Genomic DNA, 21,144 nt, shown 5'->3' with positions numbered 1-21,144 from the left:
CGGCCTAGGGACCAGCCCATTGGGAAAGAGGGAGACCAGGATCACCTGTGTGTCCTGTCCAAGTGGGAAGGCACCAGCCACTGGCTATAGGAAGCCAGAAAACAGCTTCTGGTGGTTTCCATGGGACACGTGTAGATCTTGGTTGTTTTTGTTCAGTACAACATCCAGGCCCTTGGCAAATGTTACGGAAGCTGCCAACGCCCGCTCTCATCCAGGGAATTCTGTTTGCTTGTGGTCCTTGCCAGCTCCATACTGACCCCACAGTGTAAAGCTTGCTTACATTCCTGAGCCTTCCCAACTCTGAGCTCTGGCCTGAGACCTCTCCCACCCCAGCCCAGCACTGCTTGGAGCTGCAGGACTGCCAGCTCTCAGAGTCTCATCTCCATGCTGACTTGTGCTCAGCTGCCAACAAACTGAGCCCCAAAGCACTATGCAAAATGAGCTACAGGCATGAGCTGGGCAGGAGTCAGGGTTTTACTCACCACACAGCTATCTTTGATTAAGCAGCACTATAAAGACTAATTGCTTCTTAGGTTAAGAGTGTGCAAGACGTGAGATGGGGAAAGAAGTGTGCGGAGTAGGGGCAGAGCTTGGATGGGTTTGGTTACAGCAGGATGTGGGGTCTGGAGGGACTCAGTTCCCCAGCTGAGGCCGCAACACATCTTCCATTCCATCTTCCACTCCAGATTCTGTGGACCTAGCTGGGGGGTGGGGGGAGGCTGCACATGGGCTCTGGGGTCCCTGTGTGACAGAGGAGCTGTGATGCTGCATGAGGAATGCATCTGAGGATTGTTGTTCCCGTAATACAAGGGAAGCTGTTGCGTAGGAAGAACGCTAGTATGTTCTTTGTAATTTTGTTGCTGATGGCAATGGTCTGAGAAATGTCCCTGTTGTGACCTTTGGGTCCTGCTCTGGCTTGGAGCAGGCTTTTTCCTGGTTTTGCCATTCCCCAAGAAAGGGCAAGCTTAAAGCTCTGCGTGTGTGGCTGTCATGCACTAACTATGACACAGATTGGGGAGCCTGGCATTCTGGGTGCAGTGCTCAAGGCTCTCTTTCAGCCTCTTGGTTAAGCTGTGGGAGAGCACAGTCAGGCTGCATCTCCAGCAGACGGACTTTCCCTGGGGCCAAAAGGGAACAGAGGCCCACTGGCTGCCCGTGGCTCATGCAGGAGCTGTCAGCAGGAAGTCAGGCACATTTCCGCAGAGCCCGCTTGCTTCTTCCCATCACACGACTGCCAGCGAGACTTGCTTTAGTTCATTTCCTTTAGGACTAGTCTGATAGGAAGGCACCTCGCTGTGAAATTTCCAGCTGGAAATTCCTGGAGTGAGCAGACCAGGAAGGTGCAGAGGGAGGAGGTGAAGAGCAGGGCTCGGAGGGACGTGACTGGGTGGGCAGCAGCAGTGGGACTGGAGGGTTGTGCCAGCCTGCTCTGGCCTGCTACTGAGGTTCAGTCACGGCAGCAGGACTGTGTCATCAGCTGTGCTGTGCCAAGGGCAAGCCATCCATCCACCTGAATGTCTATCTGTGGCCCCAGACTGGCACTGAAGTGGCTCCAGCCTCCTGCAAAGCTGCTGGAAAGAAGGGTTCCTGCCTGGGTTGCCCTGCTTGGCGTCTCCTCTGCTGCCCAAGCTGTGGCTCCAAGCATGGTCCTCATCCCTGCCTGGTTCATTTTGCCCAGCACCTCCAGCCATGGACACAGTTACACCTGTGGCTAAGGGCTGTTCACCTGGTTCGAGCCCGTGAGCGCTTTGGAGTTTCACTGGAGTTTTTGTGCATGGTCATAGTAAACCCTTCATGAGAGAAACTCCCCTGTTTTAAGCTTGAGGATAACTCCTGGAGAACAGCCAGGGAGGAAGGAGGGTCTGGTGGCAGATCTGGCTTCTCAGTCCTGCCCGAGGCTCAGGGTTGAAGGAGATGCCAGCCTTATCTGTCTTGCCTGCTCTGCCTGTGACAGGCAGTGTAATTTCCTGGCCTCAGGACCAAGTTGGAGGCAATTGAATTTTTTATCCTCCCTTAGTGCTGTACCCTCATTTCCCTGATGATATTCGCTCTGGACTGGACTTCAGCCCCCACAGGAAGACCACTGCTGCAAGAAGCACGCAGTGCATGGTGCTTTCATCCCATCAGGGTTTGTAGGTGTTGGGCTGTGGCTGAGGTTGGGTGGGTCTTGATGGCATCCTGGCAAGAGCACAGGAGTGTTATCCATTAGCCACAGGAGGATGCAGACCAACAGCAACACAGCCAAGCTATTATGGAGTGATCCACCCTACCCTGCAGCTTCTTCTTCCCATCTTCACACCCTCTCCTCGTGGCAACACACACAAGGCTGGCATGTTTGTGTGGTGAACCACGTCAGGACACTGATCTGCTAGCATGTTTCTGAATAGGGCTGGAGGCAGCAGCTGCGGGGTGCCCACGTGGTGTGGGTCAGAATCTGAATCCATGCCTTGCAGGGGGATGAGGAAGGTGCAGAAGAGCACTGCACTCCCCCTGCCTGGGCTCTGCAGCTGGGCTTGCTCCAAAAGTGGAGCCTTTGACCAGAAACTAAACCCGGCATCAGTAAATAGCCTGGCAATTGATCCTCAACACACAAGTCTGCTGAGCCTCCCTTCCTTCCCTGTGGCTGTGAAGGGGATGCAGGGTGTCAGAGGGACTGCTCCAGCAAGGCTCAGGCCCTGGCCTCCCTATCACCTGGCATCACCTGTGGAGGTACCTCAGCATCCACCCAGGCATGCCCTGACACCTTGCCAGATGGCCAGCTCACCTCAGTGGAGGCTGCTGGAACCTTGGGTCTCCCAGCTGGGTGTCTAGAGCTGCCTTCATCTCCTCTGCTCCCTACATTAATCTGGGGAGGCTCAGAGGCTTCTGGAGCCTGCCAGCCTATGCCAGTGGCTGCAAAGTGGCATTTCCACAAGAGCAGAGCACTCAGTGGCTCTCATGCAGAGTTTTTTGTGCTTCCCTGAGACATCCTGAGGATGCTCAGGGTGCCAGACAGGCTGCGATACAATGGCTGTGGCACACTGGGCGGTGGCTGTTTGCACTGACGACATAGCAGCACAGGCTGGGATTTGGAGGGGATGTGACTTGCTCTTTCCCAGCTTGTGGCTGGGCTTATTATTGTTGGTTATGTGTGAGATTCTGTTCTATGGCATTTGGGCAGACACGGCAGTCCCCACCTCCTGTTTGCTCTCCCCGCCTGATCCTACTTGCATAAAGATTTTCCTGTTTGCCGCTGTTTAGCCAAGGCCAGTGCCAAGGGTGGGAGGTTTGGGCTCTGACTTATTTGCTCCGAAGGAGGTGTCTGCCTCAAGTCTTGCTTTGGCTCCTCATGTGAGACCTCAGTCCTGCCAGGCTGTTTGGGGAAGCTGAGTTACTCAGGGAAGAGGGTGCTGGAGATGGTGCTCCTGCCCTGGCTGTTTGCTCCAACTCCTTTGCTCCCACCACATCGCTGCCTCCTTGCCTTTCCGCTCCTCGCTCCACAGATCGTGTGTTGAACTCACAGCTCTGCTGTGTCTGCCACAGAACAGGGATATGAAAACCCAGCTCTCAGCAGGCAGCATCTTCCCTGCTGGGAAATGTGCAGGTGTGTGTGGCTCCTCTAGTCCCTTCAGCTCCTGGGACTTGTGGGGACGGCCTTACCCCACTCTTTGGAAATGGCTGCAGCTTTGGAAGTGAGTGGATTTGGCACAAGCAGACCCACATGGGGCATCCATGCCTTCTCCTTTTGTTTCTGGGGATTGTGGGGTGCCCCTTGGCTGGCACAAAGTAGGTTTTTGAGGTGAGGGCGTGTTAGACACTCCCTGTCTCTTGGAGTAGAGCCAGTGTGAAATAGCTGCATTTAGCATCTGAAGCCACTTCGGGATTTGTAAGATGCTGTGGCTGTCTTGGCAGGACAGGTGGCTGACAGACTGCACAGGACCCTGACAAGTCCCAAAACCTGCTTCATCCTCTTTCTCAGTAGGACTGAGACTTTTAATGCCAAAAGCAGCGGTCAGCCAGGGCCCCTCTTCTGAGCTGGCCTGCAAGCAAAAGGCCCCTTTGGTCTGTGGGGACCCAAAATAGCCCATGTATTTCTGTCCTGGCCACTGGGACATGCAGAGGACAGTGCCAGCTTCGACTCACCACAGGCCAGTGGTGGTTGGCTCCTGCACGTCTGACCCATCCTCTGCCAAGGGGCCTGCTGCTCAGTGGGGAGGAATTTCCTCTCTGAATTTTGGAAGCTGGGGAGATGGTGACACCAAGGGAAGATTGTGTTGTTCTGGCTCTGGTTTCGTTTCTCTGTCCTCCACTAAATTGGAAACAGCTGTGCAGCCCAGAGCAGCCTCCAAAAAACTGAGGGGGAGCAAAATGATCTCTGCTCCTGGGCCAGTACCCCAAACAGGACTCGCAGCCTTCTGCTGGGCTCTCCAGGTACAACAGCAAGGTTCACTTTGCCCAGCCCTGGGGGATGCTCTCCCACCTTCTTGGGGGGCAGCAGCTCAGCAGCTCCCACTGGGTTTGGGCAGCTCTTGCCTGCTGAGGGTCCTGCCAGTGCTGCACCTTTGAATCTGGCTCCATAGAGGAAGGAGCCCGAGCTGGAAGGACAGCTCTGTCCTGGGAGGTGGAGGTGCCCTGGGGTGCAGGAGGTGGCAGTGGGCAGGGGGTTGCTGCAGGCAGGTGCTGTCACTGCTGGTTGGCTGCTGGCTTTTCCTGCTCTTCTGGAAGCATCCCTGTTTTGGGGACAAGAGGGTGAGGGCTCAGATTCTCCTTGGGGAAAGCAGTTCCTGTAAAGTACAGGATGGCATTTGGGGTGGGAGAGTGGTTGAGCTGAGCCCTCCAAGCCCTTTCTGCCTTGCCCCTCACAGCAGGACTGTTTTGAGGACCTCTCAAACAGAATGTAAGCTGTCCCCGTCCTTCTCCTCCAGACCCTCACTGCAGGTTTCTCCATGCTCAGCTCCCTTATGTTGTTCCTGACCGACTCCTTCCTGGGTCTGCCATCTCTGAGCTCAGTCCTGTTGGCAGCAACATGAAGCAATGAAGGGGGAATCATCTCCACTCTACATCCCAGCACCCTAGGGCTGCCAGTGGCAGGTCTCCTCCTGCAGTCCTGCTCTTCCCCTCTGGTTCTGCTCCCCAAGCAGTGACCTTGGGGTAGCCATGTGTTGTTGGTAGACATGGCCCTACCGAGCCCAGGAGATGGCAGGCTATGGAAAAATTCATCTCACCCCTCTTTCATTCCTCAGCTGTGGGATTCTATCCACTGGGTTTCCTCCCACACATTCAGTGAGTGCTTATCTTCAGACTTGTCTGCCTAAGAGCTGTTTTGCTCTCAGCCTGTTTTGCTGTGGGCTCCTCTTTCTGTGTCTCACCTTTGTTCTCCTCAGCTGCAGACAGGAGGGGGAAGTGGGACATGGTCCTGTAGGCTCAGCCCACCCCTCTGACCTGCTTTAGCTGCTCCCAAGGTGTGGCCAACCAAGATGCTATGGTGCAGACAGAGACAGGGATTCCTCTTGAGCAAGCATGAAAGCAGGGAGAGGGAAAGCTGCTAATGCAGAAGAGGTGCATCTGACAGCCACATCCCAAGGGGTCTTACCTAAGTGCTGTCCCAACCCACCAGGGAGCATCCCTCCTCCCACCTGACCGGGTGGAAATAAGGACCTGCCTGTGGGCAGGCAAGAGCCATAACTGTGCCTGGTGTTGTGCATGCTTGGGATTGTCCTCTGTGCATGGCTGTCCTGGTGTGTGGTGGCCTGTGCCACTACTGCATCAGGACCCAGGCTTCTCCATGCAAGGAGGACCCGCTGCAGCTCAGGGCTGCCTGTGGCTGCTCCTTGTGCCCCCAGATGAATTTTACATTAATGATATCTGGTTGTTCTCCCCAGGTGCCCTGTAAGGTTTTCTCCATTTGGCAGCGGAAATGTGCTTTCCTGCCATTGTGCTTCTTCCTGCTGCAGCCCCCAGATCGATTAGAGGGAAGTACCCCTTCCTCCAGCACTTCCCTTTCCCTATGGCCCCCAAGCAGCACCTCCATTGGCGAGCCTGGCATCCCTGGGGACTCGGACCATCCCTGCAGACATGGGCTGTGAGGGTCTGTTGGCTGCAGAGGATTGCTGGATGAGGCTGAAGGGCTGGGGCAAGGCATCCCCAGGCTCCCCCCAAACCCCTGGTGGTCCCTCAAGAAGCCATGGTTAGGTGTTGAGAGCTTGGTGAGCTGTGCATGCCCATAGTGAGTCACTCTGTGCCCCTTCCCACTCCTTGCAGCTCCTGGAGGTGCTGAAAGCTGCCTGGAAGCACCATCCAGGTGCTGGCGATGGTTTCTGCCTGGGCTTGGAAGCCTCTGCAGCTGCCCTGAGTGAAGCCCTGAGCAAATCCCTCCCTCTGCCCTTGGGAGAAAGGGTCTTTTTTTTCTAAATTTCCACAAATAGAGGCTGAACCTAGGCCTGGAAAAACGTGTCTCCTTCCACAGCCTCCCAAGAAGCAGGTTGGGCTTGTGGCTTGGAGGGCACAGTCCTTTCCCTGGGGAAAGCAGCCTGAGCAGGTGCCATCAGAGAAGCCAATTTCTTGGAAGAATCCTGTCTCTGCAAACAGTTTCCTGAGATCACCTTATCTCTCCTCTGCTGACGCCTGCTCATAAATGACGTTTCCCCCCTGCTCCTGCCCTTCCCCAGGCGTTTGTATCTCCTCCTGCATCCCCAAACTGCCGCCCCTGGAGCAGGCAACACCTCAAATATTTGTGGGGCTTTTCCTATCTCTGCCAAGGCTGCATTGTCCCTCCATCGTCCTGTGGCTTGAAGTGACAAGGAGCAAGGGGCTGGGACCGCCCTGCCCTTCTGGTAAGCTTGTTGTGGTGACATTGCCACGTCCCTCTGCAGCGTTTGTCCATCTCTGCTCCTTTGGGGGGATTTCTCTGGCCAGGGACCAGATTGCACCAGGGCTTGGGCACTCACTGTGTGCTGAGGAGAGAGGTGTGTGGGTTCATCCTGGGGCTGCCATCGATGGGGTTTGACCAGTATTAGTCACGGCTGGGAACCCTCTCAGCTGCCCTGCTGAAGAGGTGGATATTCAGGACTTCCTGGGACTCAGTAATGGTCTGACAGGGATAGTCAGACAGCTGGGATAGTGCCAGCTGTGCCAGCTGGGGTAGTTTTAAGACTGGCTCTTCCCTGTCACTGTCCTCTGCCCTCTACCGGCTGGGAAGCCCTTCAGGGAGAGTGCTGGAGTTGCTGAGGAATTTACTGCCCAGCCGGATCACTTTACCTGCCTGGGGCAAGGGCCCCCAGGGAGCCTCTCAGGGCTCCTTGAACTCTCCAGATAAGGAACTTCAGCCTGGTTGGTCTGCAAGTTCAAAACACACCAGGGCTGAATGCTCCCCCTGCGCCACCCGGCATCTGAGATAACAGCTAGTGCTGGGAGCAGGGTCAGAATCCACAGCTGCTGCTTGGTGAGGAGTTTGTGGTGGCTGCTGGTGCAGCAAGCCCAAAGGCAGAGGGGGTTTAGAGGTGCCTCTTCTTTTGTCCATGGAGGAGCGAAGGGAGCGAGATAAAATGGGTCAGAAACATTGCCCAGGGACCCTCATTGTGTGGGGTGTGGGTGCTGCACAGAGCACCTGGCAAGAGGTTTTTTTCTGCTGTCCAAGCCCTGGCAAAGCAGAGGACTTTGTCTGCCGACAGCAAATCAAGGGAGAAAGCAGAAATACCTGCTCCCTCCTGCTCCCCTGCTAAGCTGTCTCCTCAGGACGCAGGCACGGAGTAGGGCTGGAAGAGCAGATGGCATCACAAGGCTGTTTACTGAGAGGCAGACAGGACAAGAAGAAGAGGAAGTGCTATCAACTTGCTGATGGGAACAGCCAAAAAGCACTCCAGGACTAGGAAACCTGCTGCAGGATATTGGAAGGATGAGGGATCAGTGGAAGAGAGGCCATAGCAGAAAAGACAGATGAAGCTTTTATCTCACTGTTAGCTCTGCAAGAGCCTGAACAGTTTCTTCCACCTTTCTTTGGGGAGCTCCTCAGAGCAGGGGAAAGGTTAGAAAGCAAAGGTAAACAGCAACAAGTGTCTTGGGTCAGGCAATGTTCCCCAGAAGGAAAGGGAGGGTGATGTGGCTGGTTGTGACTGTGGCCCCTGGTCATTCATTTGCAACTGCTCCAGCCCCAGGGACTGGGAGGAGGAAAAGATATGACGTTATTTTCTAAGAAGGGCTGAAGGAAGTTCAGGGAAAGCCAACTGCTGAATCTGCTGCATGTCCTGGGTGTCTGTGCAGGGACAGGTCCTGTGGCAGGTGGGGAGGCACCCAGGACTGGAGCAGCACTTCTTAGGGAGTCTGGGCTCAGAGTGCCCACACTGCTTCCTCCAAAAAAATTCCGGCTTTCAGCCTAGTTCTTAAGGGAACTTGCTGGTCAAGAGGGAAAGTCCTCACTCAGCTCCAAAATTAGTACAAAAACAGGAAAGAGAGTGTAGGAGTCAGCAGTCAGTTTTTCCAGAAAAAAGAGATCTTTGCATTGGTCAGATGTTTTTTCAACATATTTTTGAGTGACCTGGAAAAGAGAATGAGCAATGAGATGACAGGGCTTTGCTGAGGTGATTGGATTACTCAGGTTCATGGGGACAAGTGCCAGCTAGGAGGAGCACTGACAACCATTACACCAGGCAACTGAAATTCAGTTTAGATAAATATCAAGTGATAGACAAGGGGGGGAGGGAAGAAGCCCCAAATCCACAAACAAGATTATACACTGAGCCAGCCATGAGCCGGCCACAGCAAGGCCTAGGGCGATTTCAGATAACTCAGTGTGTATGAAAACACACTGAATCATCTTTCCCAGTTATAAAGCAGAAACAAAGCAGGAAAGCTTTGTGCCACTCTTCAAATTGGTGTCTCACCCCTACACAGTCCCAATATGCTCCCAGCACCAGCATCTCTGTAAGGATTGAGAGGAGCCAGGGAAGATTTGGAGAAAAGCAACAAGGAGGACTAAAGGCATGGAGCCATGCCTGAATGACTAAGTGAGCTAGAATTTCTGTTTGAAAAATGTGCTGTTGGGTGGATACAATCCAGGTCTGTAAAGCAGCCACTCCAGTGTTCATCCACTCTTTGATGTTGAAGGCAAGGGAGCCCTGGTGAGGCCCTGCATGTGGGGAGAGCTGCTGCCCTCTCTCAGGAGCTCCTGAGCTGAAGGGGGAAGCAGAATTTCACAGAAGTGAAACCCACCATGGCTACAAAACACATTAACATAATCTCCCTTCCAGCTCCGAGGCTGGGGAAACAGTTGGACAGTTAGTCCACACTCACGCCACATTTACTGTTTCCTAGCATCTGCTTTTGCACTCTGATGGAGACAGCCTTTGAGCTGGACCAGCCTCTGCTTTGACTCAAGGCACCTGCCTACCCTGGTTTTGGGAGAGCTTGTTTTCATCTCAGCCCCACAGCGGTGCTGCGCAGCTGCACACACTCATCTCCCTTGTGAAATACAAGTGTGTGTCCCGAAGGTGGAGTTGCCTGCAGCCCAGCACAAGGAAGGAGGATCCCCAAGCAGTGTGGTCAGAGTTCAGGCACGCATATGAAATCTCATGAAACGGGGCCGTCGTAAGCGTTTCCTATCTTCAGCTGAGTCATGGCCACCAAGGTTTCATGTGACCTGCATACCTGTGCTGGGCTTGTTCTGTGCCTGCAGATAAACCTGGAGGGGCCCCTGGATCAGCCTTCCTGCCAGGAGAACTCTGGTGTAACCCAGTGGGCGTGCGGACATAGGGGATGGGGTGAAAGACTGGTGAGGCAACTGGTCCTGTCCCATCTTGGCCGTGCTTGGAGGAAGTACTGACATTATCCCTGCAAAATAATCCCCTGACAAATGGTGCCAGTAGGACACGAGGTGCTTCCTGGTGAATCTGCTGGAAACCCCTTGGCTATGGACTGCCAGGACACTTCTACACTTGGTGTGGTGTAAATAGCTTTTCTTTAAAAATCTGGTGTTTCTGGGTACAATTCCATGGTGCCATAGCATGCCTACATGGCATGAGGGAATTGCTCAAGCGGGAAACTAAGCATGCACAGTGCTCACCCTTGGTGAAGGCAGCAGGAGAAGGTGATGTGGGGAAAGGGAGAGGTGGGGAAGTGTCCAACGTCAGGTGACAAATGGCTGCCTGCAGGTGTGGCTGTCCTGCAGTGCGGGTTTTTCTGCAGAGGTTAGGCAGTTTTGGTGACAGCTGGCCCTGCTGTCAGCTCCCTGGGCTTGGCTGCCAATGGGGCTGCACATGGCCGCTGAGGGCGTCACTCAGCGTCTGTCACAGTCTTTGTGTGTCATAAATGGGCAATTAAAATTGTGCCATCTCCTGTTTGTACCTGCTGAAATGTCCTAGCTTATGGTTTGTTAAGCCCACTCTTTGTGATCTTGCTTCTTCTGCTTAGACATCACTTCCATGGGGTAAGACAGACTGCTCTATGCCCAGGAAGAAAAGGGATGTCCTTATGCCAAGGCCCCACATTTCTCCTCCTTTTCTGTGTCCCTCAGGATGTGCAGCCACCAAGCTGGTGGCTGGGCTAAACACCAGCAGACTCCTGCAGGGGGCAGTTGGAGCTGTGCTGTGCCAGCTGGAAGAGTGGCATCTGTTCCACATCCCATGGGCAGCTCTCCCCAAGTGGGAGCAGGGTTGTCACCTGTTGCTGGTGTTGGTTATGTAACATTTCTGTTTGTTGTAGGGTTCTTTGTGACAGCCAGCAGCTGGAAGTGTTTTCTGCTGTAATGACTGCTGCCCTTGGCAGGCACTGTCTCTTTGTGGAAAAAATTAGAGGAGGCATTTAGGAAAGTGAGACAGAAAACAAACAGAGCAGGGCAGGAGACTGCAGGGCTGCCAAGGAGGCTGGGCTCCTGACACAGGGATGTGGGCACCCTCCGGACGGAAGCAGGAGGTGGTGGGAAAGCAGCATGGTGGAGCGCCCTGCCCCAGCACCCCGAGAGTCCTACTCCCTACTGCCTCCTCCCCAGCACCCCCGGCTCCTGTCATCTCCTCCCCAGCACCCTTGTGTTCCTCCCCTCCCTGGATGGTTGGGCAGCAGGACCTGGGCGGTGTGCCAGCTCTGGTACCCGATACCTCTTCTCCTCCTCCGCGGGTGCCACTGAACCCGCGGGGCTCCGGCCCCCGTGACTTGAGCCAGGCCTGCCGCTCGCCCCCAAGGGCAGGGGGTGTGGAAGCAGGGGACACACTGCCTTCAAATACTCCGAACACAGGGCTCACCCTGGCTCTGTCCTCTCTCCCAGGTATGTCTATGGCGTCAGTCCCTGCCTCTGTTTCTAGGGACAGCAGTGTGACCTGGTGGGGGCTGGAAGGGGGATCAGCGGCTTGGCTGGCAAGGGAAGCATGTTGGGGCCTGCTGGGGACCCATGGGGGAAGCTGAGTTTCTCTTGCCTATTTTGGGTTGAGATCTGTTTGCTCGGAGACAAGCAATGGCCCCGGTGAGGTTTCTGTGTGCGAGGGGATTGCAGTCGTGTTTGCAGATCCCTCTGCTAATCCCGAGTGAGGATGTCTCCTCCCCGCAGAGGCACTGGCAGGCTGTCAGGAGGGGATTTGGGGATGTTTTCTCTGGAAGGCCGGTTGGCTCACAAGGGCAAGGCAGGAGCTGTCATGCCCCCGAGCTGTCTGTGTGGGAAGGCGGGGGAGCGGTGCTGCAGATGGCTCCGACATCAACAGGGTGGCACCTGCCGGGCTGGCAGAGCTCTCGATCCTTTGCGGACATACTGTTGTCCTGCTCTGTCTTTCCCAAGCGGCCCAAGGAGCTTCTAAAATCCCTCTCCACATCCCACCGGCTATGTTTTGGCTCCATGGTAGCTCAGGTTCCCCAGCCGGCAGGGTCCTACCGGAGGAGGAGGCGAGCTCTGCCCAGAAGCCCACGGGCACCTGCGCCAGGGACGTGCTGCGCTGCCTCCAGTGCAAGCCGGGGCTGGCAGGGACTACAGATCCCAGCATGCTGCTGCCTGCCTCTTCCTCCTCGTCCTCCTCCCCCTCCTCCGCCCTACCTGGCAGGGCGCGGGCAGGGATGCTGCGGGCGGCGTTGGAGCAGGCATCGGTGGGGCATGTCCCGGGCGGGCCGGGGACACGGCGCCGGCAGCCCCGCTGCAGGTGAAGCGCTGGGACAAGTGCCGGAGCAGCCCATGCTGCGCCGCCCCGACTGGAAAAGGACAAGGCAGGCCCGCGGTTCCTCCTGGCGGCTAATCCCACTCTGCGCCGGGAAAAGGGGGTCACCGGGGAGGGAAAGTCCCTTCTCTGGGCTCTGGGAGCCGCGTCTCTGGGGCTCTCGGAGCGGTGCAGCGCCTGGGCAGGTGGTGACGGGGGAAAAAGGAGCGGTGGGTGCCCGGGAAGCGACAGCAGTGCCGGGGACGCCCTTGGCTTTTCAAGGTGACCCAGGAAACGGCTGTGAGAGCCCCAGGGAGGTGGAATTGAAAATGGGAGATTTGCTGGTTCTGGCCGGAGAGGCTGCTGAATTAAATGTGTGTTTTGTGGCACCGAGCCCCGGGCGTTGGAGGGAGCTGGGGCGGGCAGGGTGGGCAGACACAGCCCACTGCGCACACGCTTCACTCACAGCCCCAGGATTGGGGACAGAGAGCTGCAGGCTCACAAATCCCTTAAGAACCTGCTGCAAGCAGCTGGGCAGCCAGCATGAGCAGCCTGGTATCTCAGGAAAGCAGTTTCCTTTCGGAGGGAAGGCTTACTGTGCCTGGCCAGCAGAATAAGGCTGTGTGCCACAGCCTCTTGGCTTAAGGACTCTGAGCTGCAGGTTTACAAAGCTCCTGCGCTGTCCTCTCGTCATTTTCTGCATTGGTGTTTGGCTCCCAGTACTGTGGAACACTTACTGGCGGCATGGGTTGGGGTTAAAACCAGTGCTGCCCCTGCCCGGCATGTGTCGCTCACTTTCCCGTAAAATCTTCTGTTTGTTTTCCAGACGGAGAGCAGCCATAAGACTTGCTGGGACCTGTGCTAACTCTTGCCACACAAGATGACAGCAAGAGACGGGCCCCAAGATAGGTAATGATGGGTTCTGATGTAGCTGTGGGGACACATCCAGGATACCAGGGGGTGATCGGCCAGAGGGACCCAGCATCTGGGAGACTCCCTCTGCTGCATGCTGACTGGCCTACCAAGCTGTCCCTTCTTTCTCAGCTTTTTCACAGCAAATGGGCTGTAAACTGTAAACAGTCCCCTGTAAACACACCTGGAGAGCCTAACTCTTTCCCAGACCTTGTTATGGATGCTGTGTATCTGGGTGCCACATTTTGAGGAGCAGCCAGCCTCTCCCTGCATTCGGAGCCTCCTGGGGAGGCCCTCCCACAGCCCCTCTGCAGTGCCACACGTGCAGTATCTCTGGCAGCCCAGGCTAGCAAGGGCTGTGGGGCAGGGCACGAAATATTGTCTGATGCCTCCCACCAGTCAGAAGCAATACCCAGCTTCTGCTCCATACCCACTGTGTTCCCTTCACAGGTACAAGGCTGTTTGGCTGATCTTCTTCATTCTCGGCCTGGGAACGCTGCTGCCATGGAATTTCTTCATGACCGCCAGGGAGGTGAGGGCTTCCCTCCTGCTGCTGTCCATGACAGTAATTGTCCCCTGTCATGTCTAGGGACCATGGTGTAGATGTGGCAGCATGGCACAGCATGTGTGACCTGGGTGTGATGAGTGGCACTGAGGCAGCAGGAGGGACAGGCATGGGTCTGAACAGAGAATAAGGGTGGCCTTGGAAGGCCTCACAGAATCTCAGCCCCACCAGGCTCCTTCCTTTGCAGTATTTCATCCGTCGCCTTGGGGACCCAGAGGAGACGAGCCATGTCGGGAACCAGACTGTCACACCCTCCTACCTGCAGTCCGTGTTTGACAACTTCATGACTCTCTGCGCCATGGTGCCCCTCCTTCTCTTCACCTGCCTCAACTCCTTCATCCACCAGCGGTGAGCCTTGCTCCGTCCTTGCCCCTGCCAGCCCCCATAGGGCCACCCTGCCCTGGCCTGTTCTCCTGTCCCAGCACTGAGCCAAGCTACAGCCAGCTCAGTCAAGTCAAAGGCAAAACACCAGTCTCCTGTCTCAGGGTTTGGCTGGGATTCCCGCAGTTACAGCTTGGTCAAGCCCCAGGTTTTTAGGGGGTTGGGTTTTCCTCACTGAGACCTTCTTTTGTAGGATTCCCCAGCAGATCCGCATCTCAGGCAGCCTGGTGGCCATTGGGCTGGTGTTTCTGGTCACTGCGATCATGGTGAAAGTCCCCATGGAGCCTCTTCCCTTCTTCGTCTTTACCATGATCAGCATTGTTTTCATCAACTGTGAGTGAAGCACTGGGGGAAGGAGAGGGACACAGCCCCATGGCTAGGGCTGATCCCTCTGGGAGAAAAACATGAACCTCACAGTGGGAGAGCCAAGGGGGAGAGGGACTTGCTTTGCCTCACAGGGCAGGGGCCTTGGCTCCCTGCAGAGGTGCAGTCCGTCCTTGCCTTTGGTTTCTCATATCTGCTCATCCTTCCCCTTTGCAGCCTTTGGCGCCATTCTCCAGAGCAGCCTGTTTGGGCTGGCAGGGCTCCTGCCTGTCAGCTACACGGCCCCCATCATGAGTGGGCAGGGTTTGGCAGGCACCTTCGCTGCTTTGGCAATGATCTTCAGTATTGCCAGTGAGTAATCCCCGCCTTGCAGGTGACAGGGCCTTCCCAGACCACTGCTGTCACAGCATCTGCCGAGGTCATGCTGTGTGGAAGATGGCAGCAGGCCTTTTCTCCTCTCAGCTGTCATCATCTTCCTTTCCTCTCCCTTCCTGTGCTCTCAGTTGGTGCCCAGCAACCCGAGAGCTTCATCGGTTACTTCACCACGGCCTGTGTGACAATCGTGCTGGCAATCGTCTCCTACATAATTCTGCCTCACATGGTGAGACTGCTGTCCTGGTAGGGAAGGGCTTGGGGACGTTGGACCTTTGCACATCCCAGCACAAGAACCGTGGCCCAATAGCAGCCTCCACTTCTTGTGTCAGGGCAGCTTCTCCTGTTCTCCCTGAGCGCTCTGGGATACTTCCCACCACAGATACCCCAGTATACTTGGGGTATCTGAGTCCCTGGGTAAGCAGGAAAGCATCAATATCAGACATAATTGGAAGGAATACTCTGCCCCTATTGCCCATATCTGCTGTTGACACACAGCCCCTGGCAGCCTTCTTTCTGCACGCATCAATGAGTCCTCCCTGCTGTCTCTCTGCAGGACTTCTTCCGATACTACTACATGAAGGACAAGACAGAGTACCGTGTGTACAATGCAGAGCTGGAGACCAAGAGAGACCTGATTAAGAAAGGTGAGGTGCTGAGAGAAGGAAAAGAAATAAGAACTTAAAGAAAGAATGAGATAGAAGGACTGAATTAGATCTCGGCTTTCTGGGGCCTGCTATGCCCTACTTGTGTCTCTCCTGCAGATGAGAATGGGATGGAGCAGAATAACTCAAAGATCATCCCTATCCACAATCCTGATGAGCAGCCCTCTGTCGTTGCTATTTTTAAGAAGGTCTGTGAGTTTCCAGCGAGTTTGTCCTGCCCTTCCTTTTGGGATGGGCACAGGTGTAGGAGAGCATGGGGAGAGGAGACCAGCCCTGCACTGGTCTCTTGCCCTGTGTTTGGTACCAGCATTTTTCTTTCATCTGCCTAGCTGTGGGTCTTGGCTCTGTCTGTCTGCTTCGTCTTCACTGTCACCATCGGCGTCTTTCCTGCCGTCACAGCTAACGTGTCCACTGTCCTCGGAGAGGGAAACAAATGGGGTAAGTGTGCCGGGGGCGGGGGTGAGGTAGGGAAAAACTGAGAACAAGGTACATGGGAGAAAAGAAGGTGGGGCTTGAAGGTATGTGTGATGGGGTAACCCTGTCTGGATGCCAGGTGCGCACCAAAGCCACTCCAACTGGATGGCAGATAAAATATGACAAAAGGCTTGTGGGTTGAGATAAGGACAGTGAGAGATCACTCATCAATTACTGTCACAGGCAAAACAGACTCAAACTGGGGAAAATTATTTTAACTTATTTATCAGTCAAATCACAGTAGTGCAATGAGAAATAAAAACTAAATCTTGAAACACTTTCCACTCACCCCTCCCTTTTTCCCAGGCTTAAGTTTATTTACGATTTCTTTATCTCCTCCTTCTGCAGTAGTGCAGGAGGACAGGGCATGAGGGTTGCAGTCAGTTCTTCACACATTTCCTCTGCCATTGCTTCCTTCTGAGGGGGAGAACACCTCTCACTCTTCCCCTCCTCCAGCATGAGGACCCTCTCATGAGAGGCAGTCCTCCTTGAAGTCCAATGTGAGTGCTTCCCATGGGATGCAGTTTTTCATGAACTGCTTCGGCCTGGGTCCCTTCCATGGGACAGAGTCCTTCAGGAACAGACTGTTCCAGCATGGGTCCCCTGCAGGGTCAGAAGTCCTGCTGGCAAACCTGCTTCAGAGTAGGATGGTGTTCACAGGCAGCAGGTGGATATTGACTCACTGTGGACCTCCTTGGGCTGCAGGAGGGCAGTCTGCCTCACCATGGTCTTCACCACAGGCTCTAGGGGAATTTTTGCTCTGACATCTGGAGCACCTTCCCCCCCTCCTTTTCCACTGGTCTTGGTGTCTGTGGAGCTGTTTCTGTCACATATTCTCACTTCTCTCTCCGGGTACAATTGCACACGTTGAGATTTTTTTTCCCCCTTTTCAATATGTCATCCCATTGGCCCTACCACTGTCACTGATGGCCTTTGCCAGTGGTGGGTCCATCTTGGAGCTCTGTCAGACCTAGGGGTGCTTCTAGCAGCTTCTCTGAGGAGCCACCCCTGTAGCGCACCCTGTTACCAAAACCTTGCCACACAAACCCAATACAGAATGCTGGAAGGGAAGAGGGAACCACTGTGCATGATGGTTTGGATGTGGACACCAACCGGGCTGGGAGACCATTCCAGGCCTTAGTGGGAAACTGGTAGGACCTAGATCTGAAAGACAGTCTCTGTGCAGTGGCTGTGAGGGATTGGGGCACATTTGGATTCTCACTGACCATCCCCTTCTTCAGATCTCTACTTCATTCCTGTCTCCTGCTTCCTGCTCTTTAACGTCTTTGACTGGACGGGACGGAGTCTCACTGCCCTCTTCACATGGGTGAGTATGGTGCAGGGAGCAAATGCCAGGCAGTGTCTATCCCTAGGTCCTTCAGCCACAGCTCTCACTGGAGCTGCCATCCATGCCTTGGAGCAGGAAGGAGGTGCAGAGATAACTCCTGCTTTAAGCTCTAAGCGCAGATTTATGGGTCAGAGCCGAGAACCACAGTGTTGTTCTGTCCTCCCACCTCTCTTTCAACATGGCTTGGATGAAGGTGCCTCCTCCATTTCAGCCTCTCTGTAAACAAACCTTCATTCCAGCTATGCAAACGACGAGACAGGATGGCGACAGGGAAAGAGGGTGAAAGACGGGGCAGCCCAAAATAAAACCTCTTGCCTTGGCACAGGACACAGCTGCTTCAAAGACCCTTGTCCTGGAGCAGGGCAGGGCCATGCCATGTGGGTCACAGAACGGTCCCCTGCCACATCCCCTTGCTCTCATCTCCTCAGGATGGGCAAGGAAAGGGGCTTTCCTGTCTGGGTCTCTTCCTGCCCTTTCACCCACCCGTTTCCCCCTGTATTGTTCAGGATGTTTGTTTGGAGAAGCTCCTCAGGACCACATGCCCCATGGGGTCTGCCTGGGCCTGCCTTCCCCGTGGCCTGGAGCTGCTTCTCCGCTGGCCATCACTGCTTGTTGCTTGCAGTCTTGGCCATGAGCCGCCTTGCCTGGTGTCCAGGCCACAGCCTCCATGGTGGGATGACCCAGCAGGAGATGTTTCCAAAACAAGGCTGTGTGGAAAGTCTGACTGCATGTGGTTTGGGCCACATTTCCCTGGTTGGGGCCCCGCTCACTCTTTTTCTCCTCAAGCAGGAGAGGCAGCTGCTGTCTCCAGTTTGCCCCATGGGCACAGCAGCTGGCCTAACCTCAGTTTCCTCCTGTGTTCATGGAGTTTCCTGTGGCCACGCCAGCCCAGCTGCTCCCAAGGCAGCTGTGGTGCTTCTCCTCACCTCAGACCAGTGAACCCTGGCACCTCACTGAGGGGACAAGGTCTGTCTCAGTCTAGGGGCTGCCTAGTCCCAGTCCCAGCTGCAGGGACAACACAGGGGAATGGCACCTCCTTCTTTGTCCCAGCCTTAGTTGCTCGGGAACTCTGGTAGGACTTAAGGAGACTGTAACTCAGTCCATGCCTTTCCCAGCACATTCCAAAACAGCCCCAGCATAATCCCTTTCTCAGATTGCTGGATCTTGCCCTGCTTGCAGGGGATGGCGTAGGACGCTGAAGAGCTGGCTAAAGCAGTTTGCAGGCGCTGAGGCACCAGAGGGGCTTTACCTCAGCCACGCTGGCTCACTGCATGAGTGTGCACAAAGCTCTCTGGCCTGCCTGACTATTGCCAGCAGGGGCTTAACAGTTGCCCACAAGCCTGGCTCGGTATTTTGGCTCTAGCCTGCAACAGGGCTTTCAGACCTAGAGCCTTCTTATGACTGCAGGTGGTGATGCTGAGATTTGTTGTGGCCAGGAAAGTCTCTCAGCAGCTTTGCCATCTCTGGCTCCTCCACAGCCCTGGTGCAGTAGGGACAGCCCTGCCAGCGTGCCCTGGGATGGGGAATGTGCAGTTCTCAGCCGCTCAGCAATCTGTGTTTTTCTCCCAGCCCGGGATGGACAGCTGCCTCCTGCCAGTGATGGTGGTCCTCCGTGTCATCTTTGTCCCTCTTTTCATGCTGTGCAACGTGCAGCCCCGTTACTACCTGCCTGTTGTGTTCTCTCATGACGCCTGGTACATCATCTTCATGATCTTCTTCTCCATCTCCAATGGCTACCTGGCCAGCCTTTGCATGTGCTTCGGGCCAAAGTGAGTGCGAGTTGGGGACAAGGGAAGGGTTGGTTATGCCCCCAGATGCCAGCCCTGGAATGAGTTTAGCTCTGCCCGGCTCTGGCATCTGGAGAAGAGGTCACAGGCACAGAAGGGAATTGTCACTACACACAGTGTCCCATCTCCCAGGCTTGTGCTTCCATATCCTAGGGATGAGGAAGCTGTCTGGGCTCTCTGTTTCCCCACCTGTCACACAGGGGAAGGGGCTGGGTGCAGCGGGGATCTGGAGGGGAGCAGAGCATGGCACAGCAAAGCACCCACAGCAGGGTGAGCAGCCTTGCCCAGCACAGGCAGCACAAGGAACCCCACAGGGGTCTGAGAGGGATGTCCCTGGTGCCAGGACCTTCAGGGTGGCCTGCCTGATGCACTTTTATCAGCCAACAGTGTGGAGACTTGGAGTTTCTGTGGCTCTGGGAGCCAAGGGGGATTTCTTCTTGCCGTTCCTCTGCTGCAGACTGAACAGCAGGGCACTGGACACGCATCCTGAGGATGCATCTGACACTTGTTTCTCCCCTAGGAAAGTGCTTGTGCACGAAGCAGAGACAGCTGGAGCTGTCATGGCGTTTTTCCTGTCTCTGGGTTTGGCCCTAGGAGCTGCTCTCTCCTTTCTGGTCCGAATGCTCATCTAGCAGAGGCACACAGAGGGTGCAGGGACACCACGAGATGGCTCCGCATCCTCCACTGAGGGCCTGGACACCTCAGCACTGTGGGGAAACAACAGCTCACACCTGTCCCTGCCAAATCACACTGCCACAGCACACCCAGGGACGGTTCCACTCCCGCAGGCTTGGCCTGGTTCCTGCCACGCTCGGCTGTGTGATGCCTTCAGGCCTACGTGCCTTTTCCTTCCCCATGCTGTGTGTGTTGTAAGACCCCGGGATCTCCAGCTGCCTCCCACGCTGTGTAACTTCCCTGGCTCAAGGCCGAAAGCCATTTTCAGCCTCTTTCTCTCCGAGAGAGTGAAAGGCTGGTAATTAGTGTTACTCCTCTTGCCCTTGTCTCTAAAGCACCTAAGAGATTCTCTCCTCTCCTCCTACGGGGCCTGGTAATACCCCACACCCTCCTCCTGCTGGTAGACTTGTGAATGGGGAGGAGAGCCCCAGGCAGCCTCCCATCCCTGCTCTCTGCTATACGCACATCCCCCCAACCAGTGTGTCCCTAAAGTGTAGACATCTGTGTCCCAGCCACAGAAAGAGCCAACACCGTGGCTAGGCTGAGGGAGGAGGAGGTACCCACACCCCCCTTCTTCCTCTCTTCCCTTTTTTTGGTGATTCTGACATTGTGTTTTTTTTCAGCCTCCTGGTTGTGTGACAGGAGGTTTTACTGTGGGTTACAAGAGGAAAAGCAGCAACTCCCTTCCCAACGAAGCTGCCTTCCCTACCCATGTGTGCCACAAGGGAAGGCTCACCTTTCCCTTGGCTTTCCTGTCCCTTGTTGTGTAAATGTGTTATACAGTTGTCATTTTCTATAAAAAGGACAAAATGCTCCTTTGTGTGTGTGTGTTTGTCTCTGTCGCCACAGGGGAGAGGGGCTGTGGAGGGTCAGAGGTTGAAGTGAGAGGGCCCTGGCACTTCCTTATTACCATCCTGTAGTGCCCTGCCAGCAGCGTCAGAAATGGTGGGAATGCTGTGTGCATGCCCTGCACAGCCAGGCCCAGCTGAGGGACACAGCCAGTGTGGGAAGGGGATCGTGGAACCGTAACATCAGAATGGTAAGGTTGCAAGGAGCCTCGAAGATCATCCAGTTCCAAATCCCCTGCCATGGGCTGGGACAACTTCCACTCCACCAGGTTATGTGCAGCCCCATCCAGCCCGGGGTGGGGCATCCACAGCTTCTCTGGGCAGCCTATTCCAGTGCCTCACCACCCTCAGAGTAATAAATTTCTTGCCCAACATCTAAACCTTCCCTCTGGTTTGAATGGTTTGAAACCATTCCCCCTTGTCCTGTAACTACATACTCTTTGTCCCTGTCCATCTTTATTGTGGGTGCCCATCAGGTACTGGAAGGCCACAATTAGGTCACACCAAAGCTTTTCCCAGGCTGAACAATCCAAATTCTCTCAGACATCCCTTGTAGAAGTGCTCCATCCCTCTGATCATGTTGCTGTTCCTCCTATGGACTATCTCCAACAGGTCCCTGTCCTTCCTGTGCAGGGGACCCCAGAGCTGGATGCAGCACTGCAGGTGTGCTCTCACCAGGGCTGAGGGGCAGAAAACTGTCCCTTGCC

The 21,144-nt window shown here is 55.2% G+C and overlaps 1 protein-coding gene across 4 annotated transcripts in view; it reads left to right on the top strand.

Moving 5' to 3' along the window:
* Positions 1-20,404, top strand: part of SLC29A1 (solute carrier family 29 member 1 (Augustine blood group)) — a 33,567-nt gene extending 13,163 nt beyond the window's left edge. Inside the window, exons 1-13 of one of the 4 annotated variants that reach the window (XM_058020220.1) lie at positions 6,715-6,812; positions 12,913-12,995; positions 13,449-13,530; positions 13,751-13,911; positions 14,138-14,277; positions 14,485-14,619; positions 14,772-14,869; positions 15,197-15,287; positions 15,405-15,493; positions 15,635-15,743; positions 17,021-17,106; positions 18,697-18,896; positions 19,435-20,404. In XM_058020220.1, coding sequence (XP_057876203.1) covers positions 12,967-12,995; positions 13,449-13,530; positions 13,751-13,911; positions 14,138-14,277; positions 14,485-14,619; positions 14,772-14,869; positions 15,197-15,287; positions 15,405-15,493; positions 15,635-15,743; positions 17,021-17,106; positions 18,697-18,896; positions 19,435-19,546 — 1,332 coding nt within the window. In that variant the 5' untranslated portion in view covers positions 6,715-6,812; positions 12,913-12,966 and the 3' untranslated portion in view covers positions 19,547-20,404. Of the gene's footprint in view, positions 1-6,714; positions 6,813-11,990; positions 12,157-12,912; positions 12,996-13,448; positions 13,531-13,750; positions 13,912-14,137; positions 14,278-14,484; positions 14,620-14,771; positions 14,870-15,196; positions 15,288-15,404; positions 15,494-15,634; positions 15,744-17,020; positions 17,107-18,696; positions 18,897-19,434 lie in introns of those variants that run through there. The other 3 variants (XM_058020219.1, XM_058020218.1, XM_058020217.1) reach the window with 3 other exon arrangements.
* Positions 20,405-21,144: the final 740 nt, after the last annotated feature.

Source organism: Melospiza georgiana, chromosome 3 (genome assembly GCF_028018845.1).
Source record: "Melospiza georgiana isolate bMelGeo1 chromosome 3, bMelGeo1.pri, whole genome shotgun sequence".
In the NCBI taxonomy this organism is placed as follows: domain Eukaryota; kingdom Metazoa; phylum Chordata; class Aves; order Passeriformes; family Passerellidae; genus Melospiza; species Melospiza georgiana.
This window is presented reverse-complemented; position numbering and strand designations above follow the sequence as displayed.